At 45.1% G+C, this 21760-nt stretch overlaps 1 protein-coding gene across 3 annotated transcripts in view; it reads right to left on the bottom strand.

Moving 5' to 3' along the window:
• Positions 1 to 210: 210 nt before the first annotated feature.
• Positions 211 to 21760, bottom strand: part of SINHCAF (SIN3-HDAC complex associated factor) — a 34289-nt gene continuing 12739 nt past the window's right edge. The window contains exons 1-6 of one of the 3 annotated variants that reach the window (XM_083858668.1): positions 17962 to 18029; positions 7016 to 7163; positions 5290 to 5389; positions 4310 to 4436; positions 2769 to 2919; positions 211 to 1892 (exon numbers count right to left, since the gene is read on the bottom strand). In XM_083858668.1, coding sequence (XP_083714794.1) covers positions 1730 to 1892; positions 2769 to 2919; positions 4310 to 4436; positions 5290 to 5389; positions 7016 to 7143 — 669 coding nt within the window. In that variant the 5' untranslated portion in view covers positions 7144 to 7163; positions 17962 to 18029 and the 3' untranslated portion in view covers positions 211 to 1729. Of the gene's footprint in view, positions 1893 to 2768; positions 2920 to 4309; positions 4437 to 5289; positions 5390 to 7015; positions 7164 to 17292; positions 17425 to 17961; positions 18030 to 21760 lie in introns of those variants that run through there. The other 2 variants (XM_083858669.1, XM_083858667.1) reach the window with 2 other exon arrangements.

Below are 21760 nucleotides of genomic sequence, written 5' to 3'. Positions count from 1 at the left end.
TTTTCCTATCTATATTTTCATTTGCTAAGTATTCTCATTTCAGGAACTGAGACAATATGGAAATCCAGTCCTAAACCCTACCCACCACAGTATTATGCCAATGACTCTCACAAAAAAAGAAAGCTTAGAATCATAGAATAGGCTGAGTTGAAGGCCCTACACAGGACACCCCAAGAATCACACCATGTAGAAATCCATTTTAGGATATCCCAAAAGAGTAACAGTAAAAAAAAAAAAAAAAAAAAAAAAAAATTAAAAAAAAAAAAAATTAAAAAAAAAAAAAATCCTCCCTCCCCCTAAAGCCAGGAAAAAAACAACCAAACAAAAAGCAGAATTCCCAACTCACACAGGTTAAACATTCATAAAAGGAACATGAAGCAACTGGGAGCTAAAACTGTAGCACAATCTTCCAGGAAGCTGCTTCCACCCTACAGGCAAAGCAGAGTTTGAAGGAGTGTCACAACGATTTGCACATGAGCTTGTCTGGGAATCTGGGAAGAAGTATTCTCTTTTGATCGAATATGCAAACAGAGCTGCTGCCTTGATTCAGCACAGCACCATTCTTAGCGGAACTTTTCAGATTCAGTACTCACAAAAGCATTGATCTGGCAGTTGCTTAAACAAACAAACCAAAAAAAACAAAAAACAAACAAACAAAAAAACCCCCCAACAAAACCCAAACACAGAGAAACACTGCAGGGAAGGGTTTCAAAACAGTTATTGTGAATCCAGACCCCAGGCTGCAACCAGATTATGTCCCTGGACCAGAGCGTGATTTGCTTAGCAAGGAGTTTGGTTCTTTGTCAGGTCCAAAACCAGGAGTCTTGTTTGTGGTCACATTTCAGCTGCACTGGGCCAACAGAGAGCAGTTACTCAGTTCTGGCTGTCATCTACACCTGACTTAGGCATCAAGATGTTTCTTGGTCCATCTCTAACCACCAGGGGTTACTACACCAAGCCCAAGGTGCCTGCTGCTGGCTTAAAACAAAGTAACCTCCCATTCTACTATGTTCAGTTCTTAGGTAAATCCTAATCCTTAGCTCAGGTGGAGAGCTCTCCCACCCCTTCTCAAGAACATTTTTATGCTAAAGGCCTTCTCAGATAGCTACCACTTGAAGTAGAGATGTCTGCAGATTATCAGTCTGTCACACAGGAGAGATGAAATATTTGTCTTTTTTAGGTCAGTAGTACAGGGTGAAATCGCCACACTTTTAAAAATATATATTTATATAACTAGAAAGGTGATCTGTAACATTACTATGTATTAGTTCATTCATTAGTTCATCCCATACATGTCAAAGAATGAAATTTATTCTTGGGAATTTAGGAAGTTTGCCAATCAACTTTTAAAGAAAGAAAAAAAAAAAAAGAACAAAAGCCTTACAATCACTGCTTCTTTCCATACAGAAGCATGAACCACATATACTTTAATATACAAACCCCATCCTCATATTCACTTGGGAAGCGAGTGTGGGGGAAAATTAGACAACCTTGCAGCAGCATTCAGCTTTGCCAAGTGTTCCATAGCATCTTAAATATTATGTACAGTCTTTCTGAAATGATACAAACTGGCTTCAGAGTTTGTGGAATTGTAGCAGTAAAACCCAAAATAGTTCTAGGGAATAGTCTTTTGGCAGCATAGCAGGTGTCCAAAGTGAACAGTCACTTTTCTAGTATTTTTCCAGAGAATAAGAGGATCTGTATAACCTTCTGCAGCTATCCAAGGAAGTCACCACTCCTCTTGGGTGGAGATTGCTGGAGACTGGAGTCCTTCTTGTTCTGGCTTTTCAGTGGCAGACTTTTTATTGCTACAACAAGGTTTGAAGAGATGAGTGTCTATGAGAACTTCTCCAAAACGCCCTTTGTAAATAATTCCACAGCAGATCTTTTGCCTGGAAGAAATGGCAGGGAGACAGATACTTTGTTTAGAATATACGGGATCCACAAACATGCAAAAAGTAAGTCTGACCCCAGACACTAGTTTATTGAGCTTCCAGCCCAGAGGACAGGGGCAAAAAGACTGCTCACAAACAGGAAACAAGTCTGTTGAAATCTACAACAGGTCTTTGGGAAAAAAAAAATCCCAACCAACCAAACGGAAAAAAGACAAGAAAAAACCCAAACACGTCTATACAAAACCAAGTCTCCCACTTTGCTTCCCAGAGACATTTCAGACACAACCATCTGGGCTGAACTAACATTGGCTACAATGCACTTGCAAACATTATTTGAGAGGAGGCAGCAAAGTCACAATTGAGCAATTAACTTAACAATTTCAATTGAGCAATTAGGTAAACAAGGGATTATTGTGTCACAACATGCAATAAAAGATAACAAGCTCCTCAGCTCCCAGAAAACCTTGTGGTTTTGCTCCCACTGCAGGATTTTTTTTTTCTCAAATGAATACCATCACAGGTCAACAAAATCAAATGCTATATTTTGCTGGCAAGCTGAGAGCACTCATGTATGTAGTAACACATCATATCTACAGGGCATAGTTTTAAGAAGAGATGACAGACAGGAATCTGCTATTCTCCAAACTAGCAAAAATATTTCCCAGTAACTGCTTTAGTATTTAGGGAACTGCATGGAGATAGGGGGAAATATCTTAAATACAAGGCATTTCTTTCCATGCATGGACAGACAGGTGTTGTATAATGCTCTGTGACTTAAATTATATCCTCATACCAAATAAAGATGAGGAAGCAGAATCAAGCAGCATGTATGCAAAGTGAACTTGCTGCCTGCAGGGTTCTGTTGCTCTTTACCTTTTCCAGTATGTGAGATCTAGGAAGGAGAACACTGGTGTCCTGCTGGCCGCAGCGTTCAGCTCTGTGTCAGAGCCATCATCTGACTGGTTACTGTAACAGGGTGACTGAGCTGGGGAGGCACTTGAGGTCGTGCTGTGGGCATCAGAATCTTCAGGGCAAAGAAGAAATTCAAGGATCAGGGCACGCATCCAATGACTTACCCTCCTCCTGACTTGTGTATTGGCAACAGAGGCACAGATGTATTTTAATTAACAAGAAAAACACAACAATGACAACTCATTTATTTCACTTGCTCCTGCCTGTTTCAATATAGTGAGTGTCAGGATTTATGAAATAGACTTCAGAAGTGAATGGAATCATTGTACATGAGGGGTTGGAAAGAAGTTCAAGATCTGGCTCTGGCTCTTAAACATAGTCCACACAGCATGAATTTTCACATGCTGAAATCACTGGGAGATTCCTCAAGACAGTGGAAATCTGTGCTCCAGACTTTCTCAGTGTACATTTTCTTTCTCACCCTTTCAGGTAAAGTGCTGCAAAGCTCTTCCCAATAGTGCGCATATATATATATACACACACACATATATATATACACACACATACATATATACATACATATATATACATATATATATTCTCATTATGTGTTAGGTAGTATTGAACTTTTGCTGGATCAAGACTAGGAAGTACAGATTCAGTGCAGACACACACCTTAACAGTGTCTACTCTCCTACCTCTCAGCTGTCATCTCTACCAGCTGCAGTAACACAATTAGATTAACTAAAGGGCCTTGAATGAGGAGATAAAAGCTCATTGGGTCAGGGCCTTTACTGATTCTTTGGAGGCTTCTCCTCCTGACTAGGTACGATAATTGAAAGAGAGAGAGACCAAGTCAGCAACACTTAAGAAGCTGGAAGGTTTGCTTTAGAAGAAAAGCTTTAATTACTTACACACATTTAGAGCATAACTGGCAGATGGTTTTGTTGGAAAGCTATGAATCCAAATCTGTTTGGAGAGTCCATGTACTACTGGAAAGAAATGACTGAGACTAGCAGAGAGAGGTATAAGGAAACATGGTAAGAATTTAAGGGAGGGGTATGATAAAAAGGACATATGGAAGAAAAAGACTGTAATGTTTTTTGGGAAAAGAGAGGTGAAAATGGCCATAGCACATGACTGAAAGCAGGGAAAAGCCTCTTCCAGCTTCAGGTTCACCGAGATCTTTGCCTAAGATGTTCTTTCCCTAGAAATATGTCATTTAAGTGTGAGACATAAGCTACAACTGCCTGTACTTTCAAGCCAGACTCCCCACGCCACTTCCTTACCTCTGTCTTACAGCCCACCCTGCACACAAGCTCTTCCTTCTCATTCCACACCCTCCCCAAGCTCTCAGAGAATGAGAGGTTGTGAAAACAGGGAGAGCCCAAACGTGTGAGTACACAACCAAATCTAGAGGGTGATTCAGCTTGGCCAGTTAACAGTGAGCTGTGTTAGGGGAGGCTGAAGTTTATCTCCAAAATCTCTTTGGATCCACTTACTGTGCCGCTTGAATTCCTTTTGCAGTTTGCTGATTTGATTGCTCTTTATTCTGCTTCCAGACAGAGTTTTCATTTTCTTTGGTTTCAATGTTGTTTTAAGGCTGGGTCCAGCCCTGGCATCTACCACCTAGAACAGAGAAAATGCATGTCTGAATACTTGTGCATCGTGCCCAGATATTGCCTCAGTCAAGACACAGGTACTGACTCAGCTGAAGAGTGTTCAAAACCCCCTTAGTTAATCCAAGACAGATCTGTGCACTGACACTCTGATATTTCTTTTAAATCTGGCTAAATCTTCCCATTTTTGACACATTCAGTTTATAACCAAATAATTGTTTAACTAATATAGGTCCAGTTAAGATTGTCTGCCAAGCGCATTTGCCCTAGAGGTTTTTTTAATCATAAATATAACTTTTGAGTAAAGCTAGTGGTAGCAATAAGCATAGTTCTGGCTCCCGTTACTATCAAGGCATCCTGGATAAACACAAGGAATCCTGATCATCCTCCAGCCCTAAGCCTGAATTAAATTAGACCTATCAAAACAGAATATATGAGTGAAAACAGCTGCAAGATATTAGTCATTGCAATTATCTGATTAAATGAGATTGATTTATGTGTTGCTTGAGCAAATCACTCTGCTTGGGAAAAAAAAAAAAGTAACCAATTTTGGATAAAGGCCAATCTTGAATTTTTATTTTTTTTCCTGAATGTCATAAGAGACTTTTGGACAAATTTATGAGCTTGTGAAAACAAGGAATTACAAGGTAAATTACTCTGTGACTGCATCTCAGGCTTGCATAATCACCATATGCACATAAGCAGGTAGGAGCTATATAGTTGTAAATACTCCAAGAAGGATTTAGAGATGCTGAGGGTGGTAAGGGAGAGTGTGGGCAAAAGAGCAAACCCCAAACCCCTGCCAGCACCTTCCCTCTCTACAAAGAGTTAGTTTTGGGGCAGAAGAGAAATGCATTACTAACATGGTTCCAGTTTTTTTTGGATCCTGCTGGTAATTTTTTCCATCTTTTCACCAGAAGAACACAGGCATTGCAAATATCTCCTGAGCGAGCCTCATGAAGCCTGGTAAAAACAAAAGCAAAGGTCACTTAACAACAGTTGATAAAAGCACACTTCCACTTGTTAAAAGCAAGAAGCATAAAAATTGATTAATAAGAAAGGTTCTGAAATTCTGTTTTTCTGGAACTACAATTCATCTGGGATGCTCAAACAGTGCCATTTAAAGATCAGGTCTCACTTTCAGAAAGCACTCTTCTACACAGAAATAAAAGATGTCACAATCTGCCTCCAGAGGGGCACTGAAAACAACAGTCCCATCACGTGCAGGTTTTGGAATTTTTTCCTACAAAACCAAGACACAATTGCAGTGTATTGGTTAGTCTGGAGCAGGAAGAATAATGTTATTCAAACATACACTTGGGAACAAACATCAAAAGCTTACTCAGGTCTTAACTTTCTCACAGAACTTCAAGGATGAGTAACAAACATCACCTAACACACTCCCACACGAGCACAGGATAAGGTTTCAGAAATAGCAGTCACTGGAATGACAGCAATACTTGCTCCCTTTAACAAGCTTTCCTCAGGAATCATCTACTGCTAATTCATGCTAAAAGAAGTATAACAGGGAAACACTCTAGAATTTTTCTGCTATTTAAATAGGAAGATTTTGGATCATTTATAGATGAATGAAGCAGGCTCAGGAAACCATTATTTGCCTAGCGTTTAGTCTGCATTTTTACCTTGGCAAACATATTTCAGATAGCACAACAACAACAGTCCTGGTAAACTGCAAGCTGCTTTACTGCAGTTAAAAACAACAACCACCAAAAAAAAAGAGCAATGGATCTGCACACAGCCTTTGGCTTCCAAGGACAGTAGTCAAGAAATATGATGAGGAAAACTGTCACCACCAGACTTGTGTACAAAAAATCCAAGGTAAATACAAAGCACTCTAAAGTTCACTACATGAAAAGCGTGTTTCTAGAAAAAGTGGGGAAACTTGTGAATTTTATACAAAATTTCAAAGCTCTTCAAAAGGATTCAAAAAAATTGAAAGATCACAAGAAATCTCTAGTATTTATAGTTTTATTTATCAATGCTTTTAAGTAATGTTACCTAACTGGAAAGCTAATCACTTTCCAAGAAAATATTTTTCTAATGAGAAGATTTAATAACATATTGCTATGTCCTATTTGAACAAAGACACTGATATTTGTAACAGGATACTCTGCATAAAGCCTGCTGAAACTGCTAAATATTTGCTCATCAAATTTTATCTAATATTCTGGAACCTTCAGAACTACTGAAAGTCCCCATGGATCTGTAGAGTTCATTATCTTATGTAAGTGTTTACACCTCTGTGGAGCCAGCAAAAAATGCAGTCTGAGGGAAGCCTAAAATCCCTGCACATACTGTGAGGTGGGAGAGCCTGATCCTTTGCGGTTATGAATTACCAGCTCTCCCCTAGCAGTGACAGCAAATTGAAATCAAATGGTACCACACACAGCAGCAGAGGATCCAGCCCATCCTGGTCTGCCCAGGAAAGCTGTGAGGAAGCTGAAGCCTTTTGCCACCACTCCCCTTTGCTAGCCTAATCTTTCAGGCTTTCAGAGCAAGGAGGACATCACATCAAGTTTGCAGCTTAGAGATCAATGCCAGAACTGGTGACTAAGGTGGGAATCTTACCCAAAACAATTCTGGAAATCTTTTTCATAACGTTTGCTGTCAGTGAAACGAGAACTTGAAGATTTAGCTCTGCAAATACAGCAGCCCTCTATACTCCGGTACATCTTCGGTTTGTGAAAGCCAAACATCTTTTCCTCCCAGCTGTACCCTGTGAAAACAAACAGAAACTGGTGTTAATTATCACTGTTAGATAATGAAAGAAAAAACCTGCTAGATTAGGGCATAGGTTTTTTATCCCACATTGCCTCAGAAGAATAAATGCACCTAGAATGCAGTTGTTAAAAGAATATATAATTAACAGCTGGAATATTAAGCAATACCCAACAGGTCCCATAACAAGCTCATTTACTGCATAAATCTACTGCAAGGGCACATCTACAACAGCACAACCCAGATGTGTGAATACAGCCAACCTAGCCAATGGAAGACCTGTGCCTGTGGCAAAACAGGCTGCAGGACAGGCCATGTGAACCTGCCCAAGCCCATGGATAAGGAGTTGGCAGCTGAATTCTGGGTCACTGAACTACTTCATCACCATCACCAGTGCTGGTTGGAAACACCCCTGGCAAACTTTGCTGAGAGTGAGTAGGAGTGTTTTAAATGACCTGCAGTCATACCCCCAGGCTGTAGGGCAGACATACCTGAAAAGCTGCTCTAAAAACAGCAGGGTGGAGGAGTCTCACCCAGCCCTCAATGGCCCTGTCTGCACGCCAAGACTCAGGAGCACTTCTCTGTTCTCAGAGCCTGGGTGAGCATCCCAGCTCCATATCAGCATATGCTCTATTCTTGCCCTCCTGCCTTCCCCACCCTGCTTTCCATGGGAAGAAAACCTAGCCAGGAAAGAAAGGGCCAGGGAGCAGGACCCTGGAGCACATCTCAGCATGTGCCTATGACACATCCTCACCAATAAGGATGGAACTCAAGTCACAGGGAAGTTGCTGCTTTGTAACCACCAGCTCTGCAAACTTGGCACCAGTCCAGAAAGTCACACCCTCTTAATCTCAGGGATGTGCCTATTCTTTTGAGTACACCAAGGCTGGGATTTGCTATCAGAGCAGGTATCATACAGTGGAGCTGTTTTCCAGGCAGAAACTTCCAAGTTAGTTACTGTAGCCACCATGACAAAGTGCCCTTCACTACATGCTGACCCCCACCCAAGCAGTTCTCCCCTAGGCTGGTTGTTCCCCAGTGCAGGCTTCTGTTAGGCACAGTCTAACACAGCATGAGATACTGTCTGAGCAAACAGGGTTCCCATAGCGCTTCAAAAACCCAAACCAACAACCAGGCAAAGCTGCTGCTCTCCTGGCACTGAGCCTGGACACACAGCAAGTCCTTACAGGCAACACAGCATCTGCCTCATAACACTGGCAGGGCTGTTCCAAGACGTTCTCTTTTGAACAGACCCTGGTGCAAGGTTTGCCTCAACCACCTGCTGCAAGGAGCGAGCAGCCACCTCTGCTGCTCACCACATACCATGGGCTCACAGAGGAGACAGGCCAGCTGCAGGAAGCTCCAGGAGAAGAGGTTCCCACTGCTAAGAACTTCTGCTTTAAAAAAATTAATATTAGATGGAGCCATGCAAATAACAAAGCATTTCCCTCTCCTTTCTTAACAAAGGCCAAGCTGCTGAATTCTTTAAGAAGCTAACAAAAAAACTACTGAATGACCCAGGAGCTCAGGAAGGGCTTTCAAGAGAAGAGCAACCCCCCTACCTGTGGGGTAAGTGTGGTGAGGGGGAACTCTAAGTCACTTCTCACTCCCAGGTATTACCAAGTCCCAGTAACGCAGCTCAGGTTACAGGTTAATCTTTGTGGCACAGGCATCTGTCCCCAAATCTTCCACCTTCAGAAAGGTAAGGACTGTAATCCATTTAGCCTCCAGTGGTACAGAGAAAAATAATCTGAACTCTTTAATCTACACTGCCAGGACTTGCCACATCATTATGGCAATAAAATATTTTGAAAGGCAGGTTAAGGTGAGGTCAGAAACATGCTTCCACAAAATGACCATACCCAGCGTCACACTCTCCTGACTCACAGGGAGAACACATGCAACAGGAAAAGATCCTAAGCACTTCTGTGGGAACACAGCAAAAGCTAGGGAACCATGCAAGCCCTGCCACAGTACTACACAGAGGTGAAAATACATCCCCCAGCCCAGGGGGGAAGATCAAGAGTACAGGAGCACAGCAAAATAAACATACAGATTCCCAGGTTCCCAAGAAACAATATGGTTGGCTAATACTCTGACACAAAATCCATTAAGGAACCGGTTTCCAGCTGCAAGTGTACACGTTTGCATTTCAGTCTAGCACATGGGAGACCACTTGGTGCTCACTGAGGTTGTGGCTCTTTGCAATTACTACTGCACCAACATTTAGGAAGACTCAACTCTCCATAAAGCTTGTCTTGACTCTGTAGAGCCTGTTGATGACAAGGGACTTGCTCAAGCTGAATGTTAAGGAGATCCTCCAGGCCTAGGAGAGAGATGGAGAGGATAAGTCTTTCCTTTTCACCTGTCCCAGCTCATGCTTGATTCCCACAGGCCTGAAGTGCTGAATTCCTTTCTTCATATTTACAGTGCAAGGAGCCCACCTAGGGCTACATTTTCCCAAGGTTAACTTGTGCAAATATCCAGCAAAGTCACCCCAAATGGTGTCAAGCTTTTTAGGAGATACACTGCTCCCTGTATTAGTACAGCATTGGCCTAAAGGCCAGGAGCAGAACTAGTAAGTAAAAGAAGGTATCCAAGTAGTGACCTGCTGAACAGGCTTATTGAGGGATGGTTACTCTGAACTACTCTCAGCCTCTGCTAGAGGTGTAGCAAATGAATGCACAGCCAAATCAGGTAAATATTCCCCATCTGTCAAGAAAACAAACAAGAGTATCTAAGCAAACACTCTGAGTATTTAGTTTCTTAGCACCCCATGTGCTTTTCAAGAGATGCTCTTGAGGGCATTGTTCAACAAGCCTCTGGAGATGCAACAGTGTGCTCACATGGGAATTTTCAACTTCCAAGCAGCAATTTTAAGTGTTGTTTGACTACTTATGTTAAATCCATGGTCTAGTACTTTTCTTTAGAAAGTAAAAGACTAATTGCAGACACAAAGTTCATCAGTGCTGCCAAATTTAAGCAGCAAGAAAATCTCAACTGCTATGTGGCAAGAAACAACTATCAACAATGTAGTTTACTTTCTAATCCCGTTTCTTCCAGCAATACAGACAATGATAAGATGATCTCTGTCACCAGCCGGTATTTATACCACAGTAGAATAAGATGCATGTTTTACAATCAATGTTCTGGCAAAGACTGGAAAACACACATATTCTGAAAATATTTTGGCTTGTATCATTGCTGCCATTCTCACAGGAGCAGCTTTTCAACACCATCCTTTAATAGAAGGGTAACTAGTGCCATCTGTTTCCCACTTGATGAATGGTCAGCAATGGTATTACCACACATCATGCCTGAATGGAGAAGAGTTAGTAGCAAAACCACAAGTTAAACAGATTTCTCTGACAACTGCATCCACATGCGGTGATAAATGGAAGGCATCAGTCCAGTTACACATTTAATCCTCAATAGTTGCCATTTGACCATTATACACTAAATATTCTGTCAGTTGGAGAGCTTAATAGCTAATATGGACTTGGAAGTAAATATCACTGTGCCCTTTAAAAGGTTTAACTTGAAAGCTTTGCAATTTAGATCTCAAATTAGAACCAGGGAGTTAGGATGCCGGCTGCCCTAACACCTGAATCTTAGCTGTGGAACTTTAACCATGTGAAATTTGGGACAGTTAAAAAAGATGGCAAGTAGAAACTAAGTAACTTGCCTAAAAGTTAAGAAGCATTACACAACATCTGCCAAATCTAAGCATGTTATTAATGCTTTTTTAAACTTTGTTATTATTTGCCAAATTGAAGCATGTTATTAAAATGTATCAGCAGTTGTGATATATTTTCATAGAAGTGAAAGAGACAGATCTCCAAAAAAAGAACCAGAAACCTTAGCAGAGTGTTATTTGTCATTCTGAAGAAATGAAGATTTGCCTGCACTAGTTAGAAAGCAGTATTCCCCCAAGCCAGGGGAAAACTGATCCTCCTCCCTCCCTGGTGTTCCTTCTCCACAGCTTCTCCTTGCAGAAGTTGCTATTCCCTCAAGTTCTGCTTTATACAACTGCTTTAACAACTTGAATGGGCTCAAAGTCTCCAGGAAAAAGCTCTCTCCATTCTTCTGCCTTTCACTTTTGAAAAAGCAGCATTAAAAATAGAAACTTGTCTTGCAAAAGAGAACGGTAAAGTCAGGAATAGTCAGCAAGAGAAAAGTAGTGGAAAATTAAAAAAAAAAAAAAAAAAAAAAAAAAAAAAAAAAAAAAAAAACCACACCCTGCTTATTACCTTTGTGAAAGGCTAGTACAAAGAAGCATGTGTGTGAAAATGATTTCATGTTTTTGTTACCTGTCAGGACTAGAACTAGTGCTTAGTTTTCTTTGCAGAATTTAATTTTATGATCTAAATGAAAAGGAAGCACTGCCTCAGATGCTCATTAAGTTTTCAAGTTAGGGAAGACCTTCTGAACTTTCAGATCTTAAAGTAAGTTGAGCCACTTTCATTTGCTTTTCCAGCATTTTGCATTCCAGCATTTTGCATTCTTTCTGATCACCCAAGAAAAATGAAAACCTTTTATAATAGAAAGGACAGAATTCCTAGAAGACAGGCATGTCTCCTTTGTAACATGATTACCAGACCACTGGGAATGAACATGCTCACCTGTTTCTTGCAAAGCTGAAAGAAAAACATTCCCTGGAGTTACTGGAGAGCAGAGGCATGCCAGTCCTAATTCTCAGTATCTTCCTCTCCTCCCATCTCCCCACTCTGACCTGGGATCATTCACCCTTTGGGCAGCCCAGAACTCCCAGTACCTTTGTCAGGGAGAACAACAATTTGATTTCCCTTTCTCTGTACACAACAGCCTTGGCACAGCCTCCCTGAAGCTGGGCTAAAGAAAAATACTATCTACTTACATATGTTGATGCAGCCAGTTGCTGTCAGTGAAAATCTCACAATTGTCATCCCTACAGCATTTCATTGGAATTAAGAAACACAGCCAAAATTATACAATTTTTTTTTTCCTTTTAAAGGGAACAAAACTGATGGCTTAATATAGAAAGAACATAGGTGCTCTGGCTTTTGCATCTGCAAGAGCATACACTCAGGCACATGCACACACATGAAAAATTCTTCCAGTGCTATCTACAGCGCCAGAAGCAGAGTTGCTTGTCTCACAATAAATTCTTGGGCCTGTCCCCCTGCTGAAATAAACTGCAATAGCTCTACTGAAAGTCAACTGTAAGACAGAGAATTGTACATAAACAGAGAGACTGATCTGTATCAGAGACTCCATATAAACATACCTCCCCTGAGTTTACAGGCTGCTGCAAAAAACCCTTGGAAGAGAAGTTAAAATTGGATCCCTCAAAAAAAAAGAACACTTGAAGATGCACAGAGCCAGAATGCTCCAAAGATGTTACGAGACCAATCTAATTGGAGCTGTCTGAAAATGCAACTTCAGTATCTCCAAAAATATTTTTTAGTCTCATCTCTCCCTATAATTTAAAACAGAGGTACTAATAACCAATAACCATAACCTTGGAATTGTGCATACTGTACACTCTTCTGGTTCTCTATATTCTCAAGATTTTCCTTCCACTTTCCTTCCTCTCTCCACCCAAAACAATTGTACTTGGAGGAAAGTACTGTATTTGGCTATTACAGTCCAGGAACATTTGAATGTCACAGCACGTTCTGGAGCTGTCGCTTGATGAGTCGAGCAAAACAGAAAAAGGTGAAAACTACATCTTCAGGAATTTTTCCTCTGACAAAATAAGTAACTCACTCTTTTGCTGATAGATGTCCACAGCTGCTTCTGTGTGCTCAGTACTGAAGTGAAATCTCAGCACAGCCAGTGCACCTAGCAGCAACTACCAAGCACTTACCAAAGATCAAACTGGACATTTCTTTCTCATGTTTGAGTCTCCATGGCATCCTGGCTGGAACAAGCTGTTTCTAGTTACATTTTCAGAAGCTTTCAAGTCATAAAGGAGCCCACTCACCGGTTGGATCTTCCCTGGGAAGGAAGTTCCTATCTCTTTTAAACTAGAGAACTGAAAGGCTATGTGGGTGTTCCTCTGAAATGCCATGTGGTTGGTGCTCCAGAAAGGATAGGCCAAAGCATGAAAACAATAATCGGTAAGATTTGCATAAGGGGAAAAAAAAAATTCCAAACCTGTCCTGCCTGCAGACATTCCATCTTGAAAGATGACTTTCCCCTGCCTGAAACTCCTATAGCATAACTAACACCACGCTCAGTCTGAGCATAAGCCCAGCAAGGAAAACTGGGATGTTCTCAAACATATGGTGTTCAGTCTGCGATGCTTATCTGAGTGCAGTCACCACAGCTGTTGTGATGCTGTCTGCAAGTACCTGCTACTGAAAAAGCATCACAGCCACTTGAGATTATGAGACACTGAAGTTTTGGTTTGTGTTTTTGGCTGAGTTCTTTTATGTTGTTTTCAAAGAGCATAACATACTTGGATGAGGACCTGAACAGAAGGAGCAGTAATTATTTGGCAGAATACCTGAACTGACTTCTTTAAAAAGGATGCATTTCAAAATGTCCTTAGCCAGTATTACTGGTCATTTCACTTGAACTTTGGACCGAGCACATTCTACAGAAATGCAAAGGCTTAAGTTGTGGAGTCCTGCCCAGGCAATTTTCAAGTCCCAGCTCACTGGCTCCTTCTTTGTGCTAAAAAGCAAGTGCTACAGGGGTGCAAGAATAAAGCCAATTGTCAAATCGGACCCTGTGGATGTTGTTCATGCCATTATGATAGAGGTACAATGCATCAGGTGTTAAGAATCAATGCAGAGTTAGCTAACACAGAGAAAGAGCTCTTCGGCACAAGTGAGACAACAAACCGTCACAGTTTTAACTTTATTTTTAGCCTCTGTGAATTTATCAGCCATTTTAACATCTTCTACAAAGAAGTCAGTGATATTTTCTTCTTAAAGGAATACTGAATACATAGGCAGTTAGCTCCTTTTAGAGACTGAAGTGCGGAATTTTTCCCAGAGGCTCTGGCACTCAATTCCACCTACTTTCAGTGGGAGCTGGATGTTGCATGCCTGTGGGTGTGTCTGAAAATCCCAATTTACTTGCTGCTTCTCTACCAGGGACCACAGATCCCAAGAGAACAAAAGTTCACCTGTCTACCAAAGGAGTTGAACATCCAGTGGTATCAGCAGAAAGGTTCACTGTTTGTCCCTATGGTGCAGAGTTTGTGCAATCTTTTATTCTAAAAAGCTGTAAACTACACAGTGGATCTGTCTGCGTGCAGACTGCTGAAAAGGGGGTGCACACACCCTACGCACGGCTGCCAGGAACAATCTCAGCTTTGGAAGAAAGCACACAGCAGTAAAGGAGCTTGCTGAAGGAACCATCACCCTCACTGACTGCCTTGTCCGAAGAGTGCAACACTTGCATGCACGGCTGTCAGCCTGCCACCTTCCTAAGCACCAAATTGAAATTTAAAGTAAAAAAGAGGATCGCAGGTTGTGCTCAAGTACAACCACTGCTGTTGCAGTGCAGGACGCAGGGCTCAGTGCAGGACGCTGGGTTTTCTCCTGCCGCTCCCCAGCCACGAGGAGACTGTGGCACGGCTCGGCCTCCAGTGCAGACACGTGTTCAGGGCACAGCGGCGGGCAGCATCCTGCATCAGCTGCCTGAACCGCCACAGCGCCGGGGGGCAGCTCCCTAGTTTTTTTGCAATTGTAATGTTCATTGAATAATTCAGGTCCGAAGGACGGGTCATCAGTCGGGGACAAGGCTCTTTATAGGATGATCCAGGGCCGTTCCCGCCAGGAAAGCACCTGGAGCTGGGGGGGCTCCGGGGCAGGCAGGATTCAGCCCTGCTCGCTTGCGTGCGGGCACGGCCCGAGTAAACAACAGGTTTGGCAGGTCCCTTTGAATCTCTTCAGCTACACGCATCCGGACAGGGGGGTACGGGAAGAGACGGCAACTTTTATCTCACCAAAGTGAGAGCGCAAGGAAAAGCACTTCCCTGGCGCAAGACTACGACCTAAACACAAAACAAAAACCCACCAAACCCTAAACAACAGCGATAAAAAACGCCCCAAAAGGCAGAGCTCGGTCGCGCCGCTCCGGCCGGGCACCGCGTGCTCCCGGGCACGGCCCCGCTCCCCCCGTTAGCGCCGGCGGCCGGGGCCGGGCGGGCGGCGGCGCCGAGAACAAAGATTCCCCCCCGGGGCACACGACCTACTTTCGCGGGCGGCCCCACCGGTCAGGTGGAGCCGCGGGAGCGCACACGCGGGTGGCCGCAGCCCCCCCGCCCCGCGCGGGGCCGCCAAGCGCTCAACTCGCCGAAAGATGAGCAAAATTAAAAATAAATTTAAAAAGCACAGGAAGGGGAAGGCGGCGCGCCAGGGAGGAAAGCCCCGAGTGCGGAGCAGGGGGGCCGCAGGGGCGGCCCCCGCGCTGCAAACGCCGCCCCACCACGCGGTCGCGGAGCAGCCGCCCCATCCGGCGCGGGGTGAAGAGGGGATGGAGCCACGGCCGCACCGCCGAGGATCCGGACCCCCGTTCCGGCGCGGAGACGGCCGTGCTCCGCCGCCCCCCTGTCCTCCCCCCCCGCCCCGCGCTGGTTCCTCATGGTCGGCCCTGACGTAATTCAAACATGGCAACAGTTTCACTTCAAAGGGCTGTGGCAGACCTCCCAGCAACGCGGGCACGCCGCGGCGGGGGCGACGCGGACCCCCAGACCCGGGGACAACCCCCAGGCGGCCGGCGGGGCCTGCCCGCCTCAGTGCCGTGCGCGGAGCGCGGTGCCGTGAGGAGCGCGCGTGCATTCAAAGTTTCACCGCCCCTCCAAACTCCTCCAAAACCGGCAGGCATCCCCTAAAAAACACCGTCCCGCGAACGACAAGTGTCACCCCACCAACACCCACCACCCCGGGGCCGAGCCCCCGCCGGGCGCGGACGAGCGCTTTCCCTCGACGCGCCGGGGAGCCGCGCCACCCGCAGCACATGCGAGCCCTTTGTTTTCCCTGCAGCCGGGCGCTGCCTACGTGCCGCGCCGGGGGCACGCCGTCCGCCCCGCCGCCCCGCGCCGCACAGCCCTCCGGACCCCCGAATTAAAACTTGTTGGAGCCGGGCGCGGGCACACGCCAGCAGCAAGAACGGGAGCTGCCCTCACTGGCGCCGAGCTCCGGGAGCGGCAGGACGCCATCGCCGCCCGCCGCACCGTCCCTACGCTGGCAACACCGCGCACTGGGCCGGGGGCAGGACGGAGAAGGGCCCCACGCCGCGACCTGTGCGACCGACGGCACATGTCCCGCCAGCCCACGGCCGCACGCTGTGCCCCTCGCTAGCGTGCACGGACTCGGACGCCCCCGCAATTACTAAGGATAACTGGAAACAAGAAGAACTGCCCCACTCTCCCCACGTGAAACACGGGGAGGGAGAGATGGCGGGCACTAGCGGGTCCCCCTTTCCTCCGCCACGCCGCTGGCATCAACTTGAGTGCAGGCGCTACAGGTGTGCGCAGCGGGGCGCGCCGGGGCCGCACCTGAGGCACCCGCTCCGCACCGGCGGGGCCACGCCGCCCGCGTGGCGAGCCAGGGCAGCCGCGGCCCGGGAAAGGTGCCCTGCAGCCCGTCATCACCAAACAGCACAGTTTTCCAAACCCGCTCCGCATCTTGGGACTGCTTTCGGAATTAAATTATCTGGAGCTGGCTACTCTTTCCTCCTACAGACGTGGAGAGTTAATCGTACTTTGCAATGGGGGAGCAGAAGTCCGAGTTCTAGGGATGAGTCTGCAACAATGTGGGAGGCGTTCCTCTCCGTTTGCGCATCCTTTAAAACTCTACTAATCGAAGAAAAAACCGGGGGAAACGCCGCTCACAGAAGTCACACGCGTGTCAAAGTGTTTCAAGGCGGCAAAGTCTTTTTGCCGCTGCAAAACTGCGGACAAGCTCCGGGGAGTAACTTGTGAACAGAAACCACCGGCTGCTGGGGGAAAAAAAAAAATCCCAGCACGACCAAAAAAAGAAACCCACCAAGAGCAAACAAACCAACCAAACAAAAAAACTCCGAACAACAAGAAACGAGCAGCCACAAAATTCAGTTTGAGCCCGCCGTTCCCTCTCGCCTGTCCCTTCGCTCCCTTCCGCCCGGGAGAAAGGGAAGACATCACTCACCGCCGCTGCGCCCACCAACACCAGTGCGGTGGACGGCGCTCCCGCCGCTGCGCGCGCTCCCCGGCTCCCCGTTCTCTGCCGCCGGCACGGGCGGGCGGGCGGGCGGGCGGGCGGGCGCGCGAGCCCGCGCCCCTCCCCAGTGCCCCGCCCCGCCTTTCAGCCGCTCTGCGCAGGCGCTATTCCCACGGCTCCGTTCTCACCAATCGAGCCCCGCCGGCGGCGCGCGCCCCATTGTCCTTTTAAGGCAGAAAGGGCCGTGCGGGAAACGCGGGAGGGGGCGGTGCCCGCCCTGACGGCCGAGGTGACTTCACGCACGCGGCGCGCGCCCCCGCCCCAGTCCCCCGCACCTGCCTCGCGCCGCCCCGCCCCGCCCGGCGCCGGAGCCGCCCCCGAGAGACCGCCCCGCGAACATCACCACAAACACGGCAACAGCCCCGAAACATCGCCTCTAAACATCACCGCAAACACAGCAACAGCCCCGAACATAGCCCTGCAAACATCTCCGCAAACACAGCACAGCCCCCAAACATCGCCACAAACAGAGCCCCGAAACGCAGCCCATCTCCGCAAACACAGCGCAGCCCCGCAGCATCGCCGCAACACAGCCGCGCAACACGACCCGGTGTGACATGCTGTTCCCCCTCCCAGCACGGGGCATCCCGTCCCCACCGCGTGTAGTGGCGCTCTGGCCATCGCTGCCTCTCCGCACCGAACCCCGCGGGTGGAGCGTCACGGCCTCCACGGGTAACCGGAAAAGTTTTTTTTCCGCTCCGGGTTAATTTTGAAGCTCGTTTTCTAAAGCGCTTTGAAAGTCATCAGTGGTTTATGTAATTTTTCCTGCAGCGTCACAATGAGTGAATTTAAAAGTTGCGTCATCGCAGCCTTTGGGTTCACGCTCTTTTGTGCAATTTTGGAAGAGCTGCTTCACGAGGCGGCTGGCAGATTATGTTGAAATAGATTTCCTGTGAAAACTGTGTCAGACGGATTAGCATGTGATATACAAGGTAACATCTAAGGAGTTATGACTTAGCACCACTGCAGCCTGTGACTGCAATAAAGCTGCGAGGTACTCCCTCCCGGGCTGGCACTCAAACCGAGCCCGAATATGGATTGCCTTCTTTTGAACTACTTGAAAGTTTCCCACAGAATCAACTGCAGCTCAGGCACCACATGCAGGTATTGTTGGATACTCTAAAACACTGAAATAATGCCAACAAATATTTCTATAACGTTGTGGGGTTTTTTCCCCTGACAGTGACCTTTTCAGTCCAATCCTGATTTAGGCACAGAATTACCAATTCACATAGAACTTTTACTGGAATGATCCTTTTCCTTCCATCAACAGCACTAGCTCAGCTGAGGGAATTTTCAGAGAGCAGGACAAGCTACTTTTCCTTACCTTAGTCTGAGGATCTTACGTCTTCTCTACTTGCTTGTAAATCCCTGGTAATTCTACCCCAGCTCCTTCCTCAGTGCTGCCAAACCAGTCAGTTTGGGCACAAAGCACAGGAGAACACCTCCCAAGGAACCCTCCAGGTTATCATTTAAATTTTGGGAGGTTCCTTTTGAATGATCATAGAATGCTGCCTTTGCTACCAGGGCTTCCTTCCAGACACAGCTAAACCAAATCACATTCAACTTGTGAGCCACAGGTGTACCAAATGCTGAATAATTTCTCAAAATAGTTTTATAGTTTTACTGCTTTTAACTGGTCTAGGAGACTCTACCAGCACTTTTGGCAACTTTTGTGTACGTATAATGAGTCTGCTTTCATCTGCCTCTTTCTTTTTGATTGGAGGGAATGGTTTTCCCAGATTTTCTCCCATTATTTCCCCATTTCTTTATTCTAGCACACTTCTCAAGGCCCCTTGGTGACATTCCTTTGAGTCCAGCACCACCTAGTATAGCATTTAAATCCCCAAGTGACAATGAAATGACATTTCCAAGGAGGATTCCCTTAGCTATAAAGCAGAACCCAAAGGAACAAAATTAATCTCTCAGTGCCCAGCAGTTGCTGTCCTTGTCACCACTATGCTGACTGTTCACAGACCATCTCAGGGTGGGCTTTGATTGCAAACAAACCAGGGCCAGGACAACTGCTCTGGTATTTATTTCACAGCTTTGCGCCCTTCCACTCCAAATCTCATGAGGACAGGTGTTGCTGTGACAACTCCTCTCCTGGGGAGGATTTGAGTTTCCAAATTCGGTGCTGCTCCAGCCTGTGAACAGCTCAGTCATTCCTCTCCTCTCGGAGGAAAAAACCCTTCTATCCACAGAATTCCAAATGACAACACAGAAATACAAAGCATGGTCAAATCTTCAACCTTCCTTTCTGGTTCCCTTGAAGTGTTTGTTCATGACATTTCAGGGCTATACTGTAACTCGATAGTGGTCTGAGTTTTCATTTTTGGCTGATAACCAGCTTGCAAATAAATAAAAGGCACTTAAACATCTAATGAGCTTTCATCAAGGTTCCCCTAGCCCCTTCCTCTCGAGCAAGCCATGTGTGCTCTCCACAGCCTCAGAGGGACACCTTGTCTGGCCTCACTGTTTGGAAAGAGGGTGATAAAAAATAACCCCCAACTTGGGACAAACCTGGAGAGTTTAATTTGGAAAATGCATATATCTGAAAAAAGTGCATGCATCTTTACACTACAGGCAAAGCCTCACTTCACAAGGTTCTGTTTTAAAAGATTAAGCATCTTCCTTTTCACTCAGAGCTTGGTATAAAAGAAGAATATGGGATTTCACAGAGATCCAAGGTGACCTGGAATATGAGCTTTAGACCAGAGGATTTATCCTCATCCAGATCAGTTCTAAAAAACATTTACTTTTAGAATGCTTGTGGAAAACTAATTGGACTGTTGCTGTGTTCCAGTTAAACTGGTACTTTCCCTGCCTGGACTCGTAATTATTTTATCTGAGAAGCTAAGTTATGTCAATGGTGCAAAAATAAAGTGAACCATGAGGGCTTTTTAAACATAAAATATACATGTATCATCAATGCTGAGGCAGAGGTGCTAACACAGAGGAAAAGCAGGGCATTTGCCAGTCAAGACATCTGATCCTATTGTGTTATTTTTCAATATTAATGAATAAGTAAACACAAATAGGCCACTTGTTTTTAGGTGAAGAGCAGCTGTCAAGACAAAACCCAGGCAGCTGTTCCTGCTTTGAGACTTTACTGTAAAATGCTTTTTTGTAACTTGAGTAATTTGAAAATTTACTTTCTTGGCTTAATGCTTGGCCAAAAGATTTTGAAAAAATTACCAGGACTTCTTTCAGGAAAAAAAAAAAAAAAGGCGTTGATTGACTTAAACTGTAAATAAGGTTTTGCCAAGGAGTACAATTTCAGAGTGAGATACCATCAACAAATCAGTTCTTCAGCTTCTGCTTGCACCAGTTGCTCATGTAAGTAGCAGCACATTTATTTTTTGAAGGTACAAATGATCTGAAAACTGGTAGTTCTAAGCAAGCAGGTTAATAAAGAAATGTGATTTTAACCATTTTATGTTTTAGGCCAAATAATAGATGGCTACAAAAAATGACAGCAAAATTTGATGGTAATCAAAATCGATACTATGCTATTCATGCTTCCAGAATGAAGTACTCAAGCTATGAGGCTCAAAGAGACTGGCTTACCCCTAGGAATAAGGCAGATAATTTATAGCCCAGCCTAAGAAATCCATTAGGGCTTAACAGAAAATAATAACCTTTCTGAAGCATTTTTAATTGACATTTCAAATTCCTTAAGAGAGAGATAATTCTCTTAAATTCTTAAAGATTTCTCAAATTCTATAGGAAAATGACCATTTTCTATTACTGGTTAAACACCTTTAATGCAGCTTCTCAAGCGCTGCTGGTTTCTTTGCAGCGCTATTGCTTTCATACCTATTAAAGCCAGTAAGACTATTCTATGGGGTTTTATATTAAGGGGATTTGAAGACACCATTAAGAAGATCAGCCCTCTCTGCCTGCCAGACTGTCTCCTGTAAATAAAGTTATCTCCCCTCACCCTGTTGTTTGAGGCAGTTCTGGAAACAGAGACCATGTTTGGAAACCCAAAAGAGATTTCTCCTCTGAACTGAGACCCCCACCTTTCCCAACAGCATGGGGAGTAGTTCCAGATTTTATACTGATGATTTAAGAGTAATCTTTAGGGAAGAGGAAGTTGATAACTCCTTTGGAGATTGTTGTGTAGGCTTGGTCTCAGGTGGGATCACTTAGGGGACAGAATTTGCTCTTTGAAGTTTCTTACTAAACCTGAGACTCCTGACCAGGTACATCCATCTGCTTAATCCCATTTTCTACTGGATGGCCCTGAACACAGACACAGCTAGCTGAGAGAAAATGAAAAGCAAGGCTGGGTAGTTGGGGGAGCATCCATGGTGTCTAGGAAGCAATGCTTCAGTGTGACAGGCTTTTTATCTTGACCTCTTTCTCAACAGGAACCAAAAAGCAAAACATG

The sequence above is a fragment of the Zosterops lateralis genome, assembly GCF_965231275.1.
Source record: "Zosterops lateralis genome assembly, chromosome: 4".
In the NCBI taxonomy this organism is placed as follows: Eukaryota; Metazoa; Chordata; class Aves; order Passeriformes; family Zosteropidae; genus Zosterops; species Zosterops lateralis.
This window is presented reverse-complemented; position numbering and strand designations above follow the sequence as displayed.